General features: G+C 52.3%; 4 protein-coding genes across 4 annotated transcripts; all 4 read left to right on the forward strand.

Moving 5' to 3' along the window:
- Positions 1–1,000: 1,000 nt before the first annotated feature.
- NEUTE1DRAFT_139071 (uncharacterized protein) lies at positions 1,001–1,290 on the forward strand (the record flags this gene model as incomplete). The annotated part of the gene is made up of 2 exons (XM_009854248.1): positions 1,001–1,079; positions 1,154–1,290. 2 exons carry the CDS (start codon positions 1,001–1,003, stop codon positions 1,288–1,290), a joined length of 216 nt encoding a protein of 71 aa, XP_009852550.1.
- Positions 1,291–6,327: 5,037 nt separating this feature from the next.
- NEUTE1DRAFT_102262 (uncharacterized protein) lies at positions 6,328–8,468 on the forward strand (the record flags this gene model as incomplete). Its single annotated transcript, XM_009854249.1, has 8 exons — positions 6,328–6,334; positions 6,875–6,899; positions 6,943–7,003; positions 7,138–7,163; positions 7,310–7,418; positions 7,645–7,836; positions 7,909–8,062; positions 8,212–8,468. The coding sequence occupies 8 exons, from the start codon at positions 6,328–6,330 to the stop codon at positions 8,466–8,468; spliced, it is 831 nt and encodes a 276-aa protein (XP_009852551.1).
- An 863-nt stretch (positions 8,469–9,331) lies between these two features.
- NEUTE1DRAFT_102263 (uncharacterized protein) lies at positions 9,332–10,505 on the forward strand (the record flags this gene model as incomplete). Its single annotated transcript, XM_009854250.1, has 3 exons — positions 9,332–9,337; positions 10,069–10,172; positions 10,226–10,505. 3 exons carry the CDS (start codon positions 9,332–9,334, stop codon positions 10,503–10,505), a joined length of 390 nt encoding a protein of 129 aa, XP_009852552.1.
- A 941-nt stretch (positions 10,506–11,446) lies between these two features.
- NEUTE1DRAFT_147503 (uncharacterized protein) lies at positions 11,447–14,939 on the forward strand (the record flags this gene model as incomplete). Its single annotated transcript, XM_009854251.1, has 5 exons — positions 11,447–11,679; positions 13,291–13,414; positions 13,489–13,712; positions 13,765–14,002; positions 14,706–14,939. The coding sequence occupies 5 exons, from the start codon at positions 11,447–11,449 to the stop codon at positions 14,847–14,849; spliced, it is 963 nt and encodes a 320-aa protein (XP_009852553.1).
- Positions 14,940–15,206: the final 267 nt, after the last annotated feature.

Raw genomic sequence — 15,206 nt, forward strand, 5'->3', positions numbered from 1 at the left:
CCCCCCCCCCCCCCCCCCCCCATCTCTGCCTCATCAGGGCTAGTGATCAGTCGGTACCTGCAGTAGCGTCGCTAGGCGTGCTAGCGCGCAACTCCACCGGCCACGAGGACGTCCCAGCAGACGAGATGTCCCAAACGGAGTCTCCCAGGAACCTTGACTGAGAGACTGGAACTTTGGAAAACTTCTGGAAGGAGTCAGGTTCAAAGAAGCAAAGAATCCCGCTGCCAGTTCTGTGCCTCCTCGCTTGTCATTTCCCCTCCCGGGGGCACTGACCAGTCATATTGTTGTCGGTCGCTTCTGTTTGCCGGCATGGAATCGCATAGCATAGCATAGCATAGCATGGCGTGGCATGGCATGGCATCGCCGTTCCCTCCGTGTGCGAGATTGGACCGGGGGTTGAGTCCGTGGGCATGTTTGGGCACCTGGTTCCCCGGCAAATATGAACAAGGATGGAGGAAAGGCCGGCCCCGGTTTTTTTTTTTTAATTCTCAGCTTCGATTGCGCTTCCACTTTCCTTCTTACCCTCCTTTTGCTTCTTTGGCTTCTTCGTGATTCTAGCCTCTTTCCCCTTTTGGGTTCATTGCTTAAATTGGAACACTCCACGCTCCGTTTTGCAAGGTTGATAACAAAAGGACGTTTTCAAATTGACACCCTCTTCTTTTCCCTGCCATGGGCTATTCTAGTGTGGTTTCGTAGGGATTAGTTTGCGGCAGTCACCCCTCCCTCGGCCGGCCCTGGGTGTTTGGGTCTCGATTGTTCCATTTTGAACCGAACATGATGTCGTGAGATATCCAAAGCCCAATGTCATGCAATGTCGGAAAGCTCATGGCGAAAAGACGAGATTTCGTTTTTATTTTTGAGAAGCGAAGACCAGGGACAGACTGAACCGACGCGAAGTCGGGACATGCCGAACGTGCTTGCTAATCAACATCAGCCAGCCAGTCTTTTATTGTCAACATGCGAAACGGTCATGATTCGGCCACCAGGTACTGTTTTCCTCATGTTATCCATTCACAAGGAAATCGCCGTGACTTTACCCATGTTCCGGCCCCGGTTCCGAGCCTCCCTCCCATTGCCTGGTAAGTCCGACAAGTGGGACCGGCATTACCTCACCCGGCCTCACCAGGCTCACGCAACATGCAACACGCCCCAGTTGTCTTCCCCGGGCCTTATCCCCTTGCCGTTCCGGCGCCGGTAATCCTCAACCCCGGTGCTTCAACCCTATGGGGACTTGCCCCCAAGCTTGCCCTGTACTGCCTGAAGCAAGCCCGCTCGGTGATCCCGGACTAACCCCCGATTACCCACTGAATCCTGGACCTCCGATGTAAAGCCAGCCAAAGCCAGCTTCAGACGCAGTTTGACGTCAAAACTAGGATCCTTTTGATGGGGACCGGACAGGGCATCGAATCGCATCCACCGGAAGGGTAGTCCAGGACGGTAACGACCGGGTCCGAAGGGGATGGGGAAAGCCTTCTGGAAGGACAGAAACGGTGCGGGAGAAGGAGTGGAGCAAATGCAGGACCCCGGAGAAACTGTCATTAATCCACTTCCCACTTCCACTTCCACGCCACCCACCACGCTGAGCTATCACAAACCCTTGATCCGTTTCTGACAAGTCAGGAATATGAAAACATGCCCCCAAATGCGTGGTGGGATAAATGGGGACAGGGTTTGGTGACGGACTCTCCCCCGTCAAATGTTCCGTTGGGGGAATGGTTTCAATCAATATACATGTATGTATATTGATACATGTAAAACGTTTGCACCGTGTTTGATGATTGTTAAGTATAACTTGAAACCACCCTGTTGGTGGTGGAATCCGTTAGTTGTAACGTTTTGATCGGTTGTAACATGAAAGTAGATGGTACCTGCCTTCTTGCGTCTTTCGGATTTGATTATGTTGTCTTGTTTTTTTTTTTTGTTGGTGTTGATATTGCAAGATGCTGGCAATGGTAGTTGTGATCACTGTCATTTTCACATGGTTAACCGTGACAGGGGAATAACTACCTAGAGACCTGACTAAACAGCATAGCTTCTTTCATGCCTTGAGTTGTATCATTACCTTTGTGTTGATGATCAACTTTTGTTCCATCTTAAGGATCGATGGTAAGATTGACAACGAAAATCAGGCGTGTTGATGGATTGCTTCCATCCCCCTTCCATCTCACTTTCTGTCCTTGCTTTTTCCTCTTTCTCTTTCAGGCCGCCCCCAATACTCAATCCTCTCGTTTGTTGACTTGATTTCATCTGTCACTTGGGGGCCATTAAGCAAACACAATCAATATCAACGCCAGTTGCCATTGAGTTGACAGGTTAGGTGACATTCGCCACGCACGTACGGCGGCGACGCCGCAAATGTTTCAATGCTGTGTGATTGACAAGCCTCGTCCTTCCCAGCAAGCCACCACGATCGCCAATAGCCATGCAACGCCATGCAATGCCATACTATGCTTCATCTTTCTAAACGATCAACGGTTAAAGCGCCACCACGCGCACTGTTCACCATTTGGGAACGTCTGTTGTTTGGTGTGGTATTTCAAAGTGAAAACAGTAGAGATAGAGGTAATTAACCGACTTGCATGTATGGTCCTTTTCCCACGCACCGTGTCTCGTCTACCATCCATGTAAATACATAATCATCCCACCAACTTACTGCATTATCGGCCGTTGTCAAGTTGAGGTGCGCCACGTCGGCAATGGTCTAGGTAGGTCGCCTTTCAACTCTCAAAGCCCGTCATATTGGCTGTCGCGAGTCGTGCGTGGACTCAAACATATGTAATGTCTCGTGAAAGTTGAAGTCAAACGTCGGTGGCTTGATCGGACGGATCTCTGTTACTCTCAATGTCAATTGAATATAGTAGCTGTTCAAACTGCCGGCCGATGGTATTGACTGACTTGAGTAAGTAAGTCAATGAAGTGGTGTTAACGAACGTCCCGATCAGACATGAATGGTGCGTGGTATATTTGAGTTGCGTGGGTGTGGGCGTGGAAGTCCGCCATTACCATGAGTCCATAACAATCTGTTTACGTAGGGCAGGTGAACGGCTTTGATTCAGCCATTCCTTATCCTAGTTCACACCCACCTGTCATGATCATGTCAGTTAGCCTTTCCCGTGAGGCGAGTGCGGGTGCACAGAGACAACTAATAAGTGTCAGTCAGTCACTAAGTCAGTCCGTATTAACATGACGACTGACGTGACTGGCGGCTGGCGGCTGGCGGCTGGAGGTGTCTGATACCTGATGGTTCGTGGGGGTCTCGCCGGTTCCTACTTCTGCCGTCGCTAATAACAGGGGAGGGGGCTTGAAGCAGTTGGGTGATGCGGCGTTCTGGCCATCTGTCAGTTATTTATGAAGACAGCTGCGGTTCGGCTATGCTTGTCTCAGTCACTTGTAAGTCGTTGCAAATCGTTGCAAGTCTGAGACAGAATAGATGGAAACAAGGCACGCCATTTCGGCAACGGGCCAACTCATTTGGAGAATGGCTGTCTTGGATACTCTATTCTTTATGTCCGTATACCTAAGTCATTCAAGAAGACTATCAGTCAGCTTCTCTCTTGATGATAGCCCCATCCGCTTGTCGTTGGACAAAGTGGTGAAGATCAAACTTGGGTCATAAAATGACTGGTCAACATACGCATGAGGGAAGACACGACGTAAAACCTACCGATGTCGTGCACCATCGCCTGCTTGACTCACTGGCGAAGGGAATACAAACCCGTAATTGCGACGCTCAACCTAGCATAGGTAGGGCAATTTGTGCACAGAGTAATTCCCGGTTGATCCAGCTGTATAGGTTTGCCGTTACGTCCGCTCGACTGCTCTTTTTAGATTATGAGTGTCTCTCTTCCCCAGAATATGGCAACACCTGAGATTCGGAGATCATGTCGTCTCACATTCATCCGATCTTATGTACGATCCGTAGGTGTGAGGCAGGGCAGACCTTTCCTTCTGAATACAACGTTGAAGTTGACATTGACCGCCAGCAAGTGTACTCGGGGCCTTCATGTTTGTTGACAAACCTGATGCTGTATCGATACCCATCAGCCCTCTGAAAGACACATGGCTTATACGTGATCCTTAACAGCATGAATGTCACAGCTTATTTCTCGAGGGACTTCCGCTCGAGCTGACATTCAACGTGATGTTCAGGGGGCATGTCACGGTCTAAACACTTAGTGACCTATCAGGAGAGTGCATGACCAACACCACAAGACCAACAACGATAAGATCATCATCAAAGGAAAAGTCCGTGATGAAGCCAACAGAAGTCACATGATCCAAGGCGAATGCATCCCCGGAAAAAGAAAACTTGGGGGCCCAGATCATCAGGCCGCTGTCTTCTTTTCTTCTTTTGTTTTCGGTTTTTTTTCTCCGCGGTCACTACTGCATAATAGCTGAGCCAGGCACCCAGGGTCATGCACGGATGGACTTCCCATTGGCAACTAACCGCCCGGGGCGCGGGAGCCGAGTGACGATCATCGATGCGCTATTTGCCCTGCTGCCCTAGCACCAACGGGGAGATTCGTCACATTTTGTCTGTCTGTCTGTCTGTATCCAATGCCACTTGGCGCACCCAATGCAAATGACTCGCCTCAATGTTCGTTTCACTCGTCACCTTATGCTTGAAATGAATCACTAGGTTTTGGGTCCGGAGTAGATGGGCTGATAAAACCCTCCGTTTTGTGCAGGGAATGCAAAAGCATGAAAGGAATACTCCAAACGAAAAGTGAAGCGACCGACTAAGCCTTTGACTGGCCCGAGCCGTCGCGGCCCTGAACCCATCGCGTTGGGTGTTTGGGTAATAATGGTCTGTGACTCATCCACGTGTGATGCAGTTTGCATGGTGATTGATTGATGAGAAAGGGCAACAGTGACGGCCAAGTTTTTCGACGATCAAGCATGAAAACAAAACGCTTTCCGCTGTAGCAATCAATCAAGCAGCCGTCATCACAATTTGCCCCCTTCGTGCGTGTTTCAGGAGAGCAAGCAAAACCTGATCCAAGGGCTACTCCAAAGGCTTCCAGCCAGCTGGGCTAATGGGGCTCAGTCAGCGTGCCGGACCCGACATTGATTGCGTAAAATGGGAGTGTGTGCTGTGTAGTGTGAGCGGCCGGCGATCCGCTCGTCATTGTGCTTTGTCGGGTACCAAACTTTACCCATGTTCACGACGAGGAGGGTTGAGGGAACGCTAATGCAGGAACACATTTACGACCCTTGCAAGGTGTAGAAAAGGCACTTCCGTTCCGCTCACTCGGTGCCCCGGGGGCGTGCGTGTGTGCATGCGAGCTTGCCGTTTCGTAGCACGGCCTGTTCCCTTTTTGTTACCGCTGCAAGGTACCAAGACCGGGTTCCCAGGTTGAACCATGACGGAGGGCTGGCACCTTTTCTGTTGTATATCGGTACCTTGGTTGGCCTCTCCCCGTGGCTGAGCTCAGCCAGGCCAGGTACAAGTCGCGGGACGGTGGGATCTGAGACGTTTACGGATGACCGTCTCAGAGGGGACAGAACCAAGTACACAGTACATGACTAGCCACCGTTCTGTGTTTGCAATGTCTCACAACTTCTCAGCCTTTCCGTTCAACTCAGCAGTCTCAGCACGGAGGGGCCAAAACATTACTTACCTAGGCTGCCACAACGAAGGCACTCCGTATTGTCCGGTTCTATTTCGCTTCAGAAATACTGTCCGGTTCAAACGGATCTCCAGGTGCAGCATCGCAGTGGTCAAGCATGATGAGGCTCAGCATACACGGTATGCAACATTGAGGATAGGTGGACCGGATCCGTTCCCCGGGTTGTCGCTTCGGCCTTCTGAATGTATGTCATCCTGGAGACTGATCCGTGGTGCCGCCGTCGCCTTTCCACTTGTGCATCGTTTTGCCGCCGCATTTGTCTGCCTAGACTTGCGTGTTTGCGTCGGATCGTCCCTAACCGCAAACTCCATCTATCCTTTGAAAAAGGTGACTATGCTGATGAACACTCAGAATATAAGTGTAAAATAAATTGGCAATTTGCGTTGATGAGAACGTGCGGATGTGTGATTCTTCTGGGTTAGGTTTCTTCTTGCGGGGCTATTTCTGCCAGGAAAATTAACCCCATGGCGTCTCGGCGAATAGGCGTCGAGATCGAGGGAGGGGTACGGTTGGAAGGACCATGTGGTTTTTGTGCTGTTTCGTCGGTATCTGCAACTAAATGCAGCAGTGATGTAGCTACAAAGTTAAGTAAGTAGTAATCTTGGGGGTACTCCTTTCGTGTTTTGGCCCCCTCCAAGCCATATGTCCATGGACTTCATTCAGCGACGGTGTTGTTCCGTCAGTGCCGTGAATGGTCATGGTCAGTAAGTAGCGCATCACAGCAAAGCCCACGATGATGCAGTGGGGGGCTGGAAACAGGATGGCTTCCTCCCTCCAAAGCATATCTTTTCTGAAGTCGCCCTCGAAACTGTTGCTGAGCGCGGCCCTGCATGATGTCAGTTCCAGATGTTCGATAACTTCGAGGGAACCTCGGGCAAAAGCGTGGGGATTCATAGAGGTCCCACGACGCACAACACCCGGGACCTTGCAACCCCCGAAAGTGTATTGCATCACACAACAGCACCTATTTCCAGGTCTGATAGCCATATCGCCATAAAACAAAGAAAATGGATTGCTTAGGATACGACGAACTGGCAACACAATTGTGTTCCCCCCACCCTTGCTGAACTTTGACAAGTGGTGGTAGCCTTGCCTGTGTTCGCTCCAATGTCTCAAGTTGTAGTCGTAGGCGACCGTGGCATTGCGCTGTATGCTCCGTCGCTCCGTTATTTCACTTGGCGCAGCGTCGTTGTGGCCAGCCAAAGTGACTTGATCATCCCCGTGTTACCCGCGACGCATGTTAGGCTGGCGGGCGGACAGTCCCATTCGGTGGGCTGTAGGAAGCTGAGGCGGCGTGGTCGTGGAAAAATAGTACTCGGGCCTTTTCCATCCACCTATCCAACTTCCTGGAATACCTACGCAGCCAGGATAGTGTATGTCATCGGAGGGCGATTATTTGGATCCACGTGCTGGTAAGGCAACCCAATACCACGGAACATGGCCTTCTGGAAGTATTCGACTGCAGCATCGGGCTAGATGCAATGCTATTCGACAAGGTATACTGTAGCTCATGGTCTGCAAAGTACCGGTACCGTAGGTAGATTACAGTACTGAGGCCAACGCGGGAGGCAAGTGAACTGCCGCTGCCTGCTCAAGCATGAGGCTTACTGCATGTCCGTCATCTCCTGCTGCGCAAGAGCGGACGTGAATCTGTGCGTAATCATTAGTCGAGTACGTAGCTACCAAAATGCAAGTAAGATAAAGAGAGTCCACGATACATACCCAGGGCTGAGTGCTGTCAAGTCCACAATTGGTATCCAGCCTCTTCCGAGACACCGCGAGCTTCAGGTCAGACTCCAGACAGGCAATCATTCGTATTCAGCGCAAATCCCATACGTACTTAACTGGATAACCCCGAGAGGGCACCCCGCTCGGTCGGGTTGTCGTGTGGCTGTCAGTTCCCGCAACGCGGCATGTCGGGCGTGGGTATATTAACCTGAAAGGCGAAGACCCGTAGCAATTGTCCACCATGTTACATTTGTGCTTGGGTTGCTGTCTCGGAAACCTGGGGTAGACGGGCGTGTGTCTTCGGAACAAACTCATTTGCATGCGCACCGAGAGTTCGTCACGAGGAGGAGGTACGGTGTTAGGCGAGAGCTGTGATATAGTCAGCTACCCGAGCAGGTGTTCCTCGTTAGGTATGTTCCGCTGTCGTACGGCATCCGAGTTTTACTGCGGTTTCGTTGATCCGTCCAACGATGAGGACGTGCAAGAATAACGACTGGCAGAGTTTTCATCCAACAGGTCGTCTTTCAGCTCTTGACTTGTTTTCTTGAAGACAAACGCGCAAACCGCGCTTCCTACGCAGGCCGTGTTGTTCCTGCAACAAGGTCTTATGGGGGTACCGTCTCCGGATGTTGTTGCCTATCATGCGGGAAAATGCTTGAAGACCCTGGACCCTGCAACGACCGCGTTGTTGGCTGGGCGCTACTGTATGTACAGTTCTGCAAGTTTTGTGGCAGATAAAGTCGCGATAGCTTCGCGTCGCCAGCTAGAGCCTGTGGGCTTTGTTTTTGCCATCTTGACGGCGACTGGTTCGTTGTCTCTCACCTTGCGAGTAACTGCGTCGCATTGCATCCAGCTCGTCTCGTCGGCTGTTGGGCAGCACCGCTTGGAAGCGGCAGACTGGCTGGTTTCAATGTGCGTTTTGCCATGTTGACCGAGCAATTACTGGTCACGGTGGGGACGGTGAACTGGTTGCAGATCGAGGCCATTCCTCTTTTGTGCTCTGACGGCTTAGCACTGCTGAATGTGTGGTCCAGCAGCCCTTGTTTGCACAGATCGCCGCATCGCTGCCATGCTGAAACCGTATTAGCACCATCGTCACTTTGTGTTTAGTCTGCTCAAGAGATCAGATTAGCGACGATCCTTGGCTTCTTGTCATATTCAAGTGCTTAACAAGATGGATTCATCAGTGTCCCTGCGTTTCGAAGAGCTTCATCAATATGTCTACGTAGTACCCGCTGCGACTGTCCGGGTGGTGATAACGTGTGAATCGACGCGCCAGTGAAGGTTAATTGTAACAACATACCTCCAGAGGTGTGAAGAATGCCTTGGCCTTAGTCCTGAAAACGGAGCGGCTGCCACATGATACCGGCAGCAACGCTTCGGATACAATCCGGGCAGCTGGGTGGACACAGTGTGGCCTCACAAAGTGGCCCAACGACCCTGAGATCGCTTTCATATGCCCTGCTGTTAACCAGCACATTCACACTAACAGATGTTTTCAACATATGCCTTCTGTTCGGACCGCGCTGGCGTCATGCTTCAACCACGCAGAGGCATTATAAACAATCCAGAAGCGTGTTGTTTATGTTTTTGATGCGGTTGTAAAGACTGACACACTGTGGTAGATGAAGGTTCAGATTTCTCCCACCTTGGCCCCGAACACTACTATTGCCGACCTTTCCTTTGGCCTGCAGCAACTTGGGACTGACAGCTCACAGCATGCCCACCTATGAAACCAAGGCTGAGTCATCAAGTGACAGCCTCTGGTGAACGAGATTTTTACCCGGGTAACCGTTCCGGACCTCTGACGAACGGTACGAAGGCGCGGTGGCTGGGGCGAGCGAAACTCGGAGCATAGTGCAGAGCGAAACTCGCGCAGATTGGACGGCACGATCCGGGGCCGGGGCAGCTACGCTCGGCGTGCCTATCAGAACATCGGACGGCCGTTTCTGAGGAGCGACTCTCGTTGTACGATGCAGGCACACCACGACCTGGAGCACTTTCGCTGTGGTTCAAGTCCAGATCTGCCGTTTGCAGGGTGTCGGCAGCGTCATAGCAGCCTGACTATCTTCAGGTTACGACCCCAGGACTGCAGAAAGTCCGCCACGTCCGGGGTCGCGAAGCTGCAACCGGCAACAAGCTTGGTTCTTGGCCAAGATGCTCATGTTTTCGAGCCATTTTGCGGTGGATTCTGGTGGTGATGATCTATTCCCAGAGCGAGAACTCTGTGGCCTGTCTCGGGCAACTCTGACCCATCTCTATGGATTTCGATGGAATTTCGATAGCTCGCTGGGCTTGGTTGTTTTGTGGACTGGAGACTATCCAGGGCGGAACCGGAGAGACTCGCTGGCCTTGACCAAACGTTCCGCCTACGGCCGAATGAGAAGGAGGAGGCTGGATGCCGATGGGGACGCTTTGGAGATGCTGTCCATAGGTGGGCAGGCCTAAGTATCTACAGGCCACCACGGTAGTGGACTGCGGGTGTCCAAGAGTGCGAGGCCGTGGCCACTGGACGGACGGCAATGCAGACGGAGAGAAGACCGATCTGAGCCAAGTGCAGAAGAGGTCATCAGGGTCTGGTCTGGCTACATACCGTGGTCGTGTGGACGAGGGGAAAACGTGGACCAGAGTTAGCCAACACCAAGGGCGACCAGCAGCTTCACCTCGCTATCGCAGAGTGGGCCTATTATTAGCTGGATATCTGATGCAGTGCCACGAAGCCCAACAAGCACCGAACCATCACCGAACAGAGGAAGGCCGGCGCACCAGCAACATCCCCGGTACTTGCCAGTCTGGTATACTAAGTGGTCTGGCGTCCACCCAACCCTTGTCTCTCACCTGCCCTAGGAAGGATGCCGCGTATGCAGAGTCCGGGGGGGGCTCCTGGTCGTCCGCAGAGCTTCTTGGATTCCCCAATGGCCCGGCGTTGCTGCCCACGCTCCTTTGGTTCCGAGATGCGACGAAGTACGACGAGATGGCAGGGACAAATTCCGGGCTGGGCATGTGGCCGCCGGCCATGGAGAAACTCAACGGGCGGGAATGGGCCAAGCTGTGGGACTCGGATGTCCAGATAAGGCAATTGGCAGACTGGTGATGATGTTGTCGAACTGCAACGCCGCCGTATCGTACCAGTGTCCACCCCCGTAGCAGCTAGACAAGACTAGGCCGCAGTAGCTCCCCAGGCTAGGCCGTAGTCTACGGGTAGTTCGTGGTTAGTACGGGGTAAGGGCTAGCACTAACGGCGGGTCCAGGCAAGTCTGAAACCGACACTTGCAAGATGCACTGCAACTTGCATGTCCACCAACGAAACATGTCCGCCGCTCGTGAATGTGGGTGAATGTGAGAAGATGACCTCAAAAAAAATGACGAAAAATGCCGACCTTTGTTTTTCTTGCTGAGAAGCTGCTGAGTGTGCGGTGCGAGCCGAAAGGAACCAAGGGCACCGCACCCGGAAACCCCCAGCCATCGTAACATGTTTTTTTGGGTACATATCTCGGGGGTACCTTGTGGCCTGTAATGGCAGACACGATGCCACTGTCCAATGCCCTGAGAGAGTGTGTGTAAACTCTGCGTCAAGAGTGCAGCGGCATGCCGCACTTCTCTGCACATGTTGATGATGCGAACTCGGGGTTGGTTCAATTGAAAACCGGAGAAAAAAAAGTTTGTCGAGGTTCCAGGGGTGAAATTCTTTTTCTCTCCAATCATGACGACCGTTTTGGAAGAGAATAGCTTGAGTCGGTCCTGTCGTCAATGGCGGTGGTGAAAATGGCTGTGGCGGCGGGATGAGCGTGTCGGATTTTAGAACAAGGCGCAGCCATATCATCCATCATCAGTCAGCGCCGGTCCTGTCGGGCTGTCTTGTTCCCATTGTAGGACATATAAATCCGGCACGCAGAGAAGCCGGACAAATCGAGATGATCTTTTGTTCCTGTCATCCGGCGAACTGCGCATGAGCGTTTGTAAGTTTGCCATTTGTACATATGTATCTGCTTGGCTTTTGGGCGCGGTGTGGTGGGTGTGGCGTGTGGCTTATCGCAGCGTTAAAGACTGCCAGTGCAGATTCTGATAAAACCCTCAGAAAATCCTTCATGGGTGTTGTGTTCATCGAATCCGGATTGGGAGCCGGCCAACGTCAAGACGGCAAGAGGACTGCAAAAAAGATGAAACTGGAGGCTGGGCCTGTCAGAAGTCGCTCAGAGGAGCAACTCGCGTTTCGGACCGTCCCTGATATGGACTTTATGGTTCTCCGTTTTCCCGGACAGTCTGCCCCCTCCTTCTCCATCGAGGCCGATCCGGAGAAAAGCTGGAGCTGTAAAGAGGAGTGAGAAACAAAGAGGCTCCAAAAAGGCTGCAGCCCTACTGCAGAGTCCAAGGTAGTCTTGTTTTGTCCTGTCCTGTCTTGTCTGGTCAAGCACACACGGACTGGAGGTAGGCTGCGGGAATAAGGTGGTGATGCAGAGAGACTGGAGTGGCTACGAAGAGGCCGAAGTTTGTAACGGAAGAGTGGATGACGGATGGAAGACGAGAGACAACCTAAGAGACGGGAGAGGGCCGATCGAGGGCCGATCGAATGTCACCATTTGACACGATGAGAAGGGTCGTCATTTGATGGAGAACCCGATTTTCAGGGTCGTGAATATTTCATGATGGGCCAGTGGTACATGTTGAAGATGCATGGTCCGGTTCCTAGATCGAGCGAGGGAGCGTGGTGAGGTGTCATTGCACTCGAATTGTGGAAATGGAAGCCCTCCTCAACTTCAGTTCTTGTGATTCCCGCCCAAGAACTGAAATTGATGTGAAGAGATTTCCCGTACCACGGTACAAGACTGGAAGGAACACGGACCTGACCTTTGTTCGTTTGATTGTTGCTGCCTTTGAAATTAGTTACTACTACTTGATTGTGGCTTCCTTCCTCCTTTGCGACCGAGTCCATTCAGTTTAGTTTGTGAAGCGGAAGGCGCGAAAGGAAAGGGTGGATGTGCTTCAGTTGCCGGCCGTGTCCCTTCCGTCCCGGGCCCGAGTGCAGGGCAAGCAAAGTGACGGCCATGAATGACCCAATGCTCCTGCCTCCGTCCTCTCTCGACGCAGTGATGACGAGGCTGCAGTGCAGTGGCATCAAACCGACTTGATTTCCGCGATAATTTTGCAAGTGCGGCTGCCAAGTGTGTGTTCACTTTTGTTGTTTGTTCGCGGCCTTCATTTTCCAGCCTCATGGCCAATCCGAAGGGAAGGATGAAACATCCGGAAAACAAGTGGGCGTTCACGGCACCGTTCATCGCCCACTGCATCGGGTTCGGATGCCCGTGATTGTAGGTAGGCGGGCGGGCGGGCGGGCAATGCGGCCACTGCGGGCTGCAACCTCTCATTGTCCGTACCTCTGCCCCTCCTCCTTGCTGGCCTTCCACTTCTTACTTTTTCTTCTGTTTTACATCACGACGGGTCCTGGGACCCTTCATCCCGAAACAAACAAAAAAGCAACCTACGCATCACTGAACGAATGAAGGAACGGACACACTCCAAACTGGCGCTGGCGCACCTTTGCGTCACGATTACGCAGGAACAAACCCCATTTATCTATTTGCGGCGCAATACATTCGAATCAATCATTGCTTTTCCGACGACACGACGGGGAATTTCCTGTGGTGGTGGTGGTGGTGGTGATTGTGATGTCTGGGCATCTCGTCGTCGCCGACGTCAATCACCAAGTGCGACGACCCCTGTTTTCTGCGGTCGTTCCCGCTTGTGGTAGGTGCCTGCCAATCCACAATATCTCAGAGACCCAACAAACAGCATCAGCACCAGCCTCACCACAACAAGAAAGGACAAGACATGACAAGATGCAAGGCCGGATCCCATGGCAAATGTAACATTCAAAGACAGGAAAAAAAAAAAAAGTCTGCAAAGCGTAGGCTGGCTCACTGACTGTCATCAGTCAGACCGCTGAGCTGCACTGCACGCCTGCGCTGCACTGCGTACGCAATCAAGAGAACCCTCTCAAGTCTTTGCCAGCCAGCAGCAATCTGATTGCCCAATGTCTATCTGGAATGGCACCCTCCGTACGCACGTCTGAGGCCATCAAATCAGTTTTAGGAAGGCCCCAAGCTCTGACAGTTTGACACTTGCCTGACAGCCCAGACAGACACTGGCTGGCCTCACATGGCACCGGCAGGCGATTCCGCGACGGGTGGATGGCAGCCATGGCAGGACAGGCAGGCAGTCGACCTTCGACAATAACATCGTGGCTCTTCTCGCCCGGAGGACTGGCTCGCTCGCTGTGTCGCTGGATCTCTCGGGCGTCCGTGCTGAGGGTGCCTCGGGTACCGTGATACCGTTCTGGAGGGGCACAGTGCCAGAGTGTGCCAATCTGCTCACCTCATCATTCCGTTTTCTCGCTCACTCGTACCAGCTACTTCTCTGACCACTGCGACAACGCCAGCAACCTGCCGCGCCCACGCAAGCTCCGTTCCTCCGTTTTTCGAGACGTGTGGGAGAACTGGTGGATAGGACAGGGAGCACCCCGGCCCGCTGAAATCCACCGAGGCCATCCGCTGGGTCCTGAAATGGGCCTGAAAATGGAAATCTCCCGGCAAAAGGAGATGGGTCCGTCCAAGCTGGCCCCAAACGACAGAGGTACATGGGTACAGGTGAGCTACACGTACCTCAGGCGTTGTCCAGTTCGTCTCGTAAAACGGAGCTTGCACGCAAAGACACACACCAGACAAGGTACCGGGCTCCTTTGGCTGGGTCCCCCGGCTGCCCTGTCGTGTCTGGTGTGGTTGTCTTTGGGATTGGGACGGACTGGGAACCGGGGTGTGGTCCAAGAGACAATTGATGCCAACGACAAGGTAGGGAAAATAAGGTGGTCACCCCCTTGACTTCCATTTTGACATTGCCTCGTTCCAGTTCCAGTAATCCTCATGTTATAAGACCGAGAGATCCCCTTCCCCGTTCAGACCTCTTTTCTTGGAATCCCCATCACAGCTTCTCAACCATCTTCGGATCCTAATTCTTCTCCTGTGTTGTGAATAAACAACAGGTTTAATACTGCCTTACTTGTCTATTTCAGATCCACACTACTGCACGACTGCCAGCTCCAAAGAGTTCCTTTCCTATTTCGAATATCACGAAAGACTTCCGAAACGGGAAGCATACCGAACAACACCACAAGAACAACAACAACCATCAACACAACAAAAACACAAAGCTTACGCACTTGTTGACGACACTTTATCGAATCCTAATTCTCGCCGATTACACTTTGGCGTCTCAATTGTGAGTCATGACGCGCAACACTCCAGATGCCGGGTCGGACACATGGCTAACCAAGGTGTCTTCACGGTGCTACAGCTCCTGCGACATTTTAATACAACCTTCAGAACCGCCAAAATGATCACCAGGGAGTCTCAGTCTGTCTTCAACTTCGGCCGTGGCGCCTACGATACCACCGGTGTCCCCAAGCCCCCACAGCCGCCCAAGCCCAGCCGGAGGTAAAGGGCCCTCGATCATTATCGGGACCTGATGCGTGCCTGTTCATCCCTTGATTCACTGCAGCGCGGATCATTGTCACGACAAGATACCGTGCGGAATGCAGCGAAACAGCGGCGCTCGACATTTTGGCCATGTTCTCATTCCTGAATCGACATTGGGACGACAATCAACAACCAAAACATAGCGGCGATCTTGAACCAGCAGCACCATGCACCTCTTCGTTTTTGCGACTTCTCTTTTCGACTACTATACTATAATCGGTTTTAATCTCGCCCTCGCCCTCTTTTATCGACCTCTACCACATTTTAGTCAACAACCTCTGCGATCTCATTCTCGGGCGATTAATTCTAATTCGGAGTA

The sequence above is a fragment of the Neurospora tetrasperma genome (assembly GCF_000213175.1).
Source record: "Neurospora tetrasperma FGSC 2508 unplaced genomic scaffold NEUTE1scaffold_4, whole genome shotgun sequence".
Lineage (NCBI taxonomy): Eukaryota > Fungi > Ascomycota > Sordariomycetes > Sordariales > Sordariaceae > Neurospora > Neurospora tetrasperma.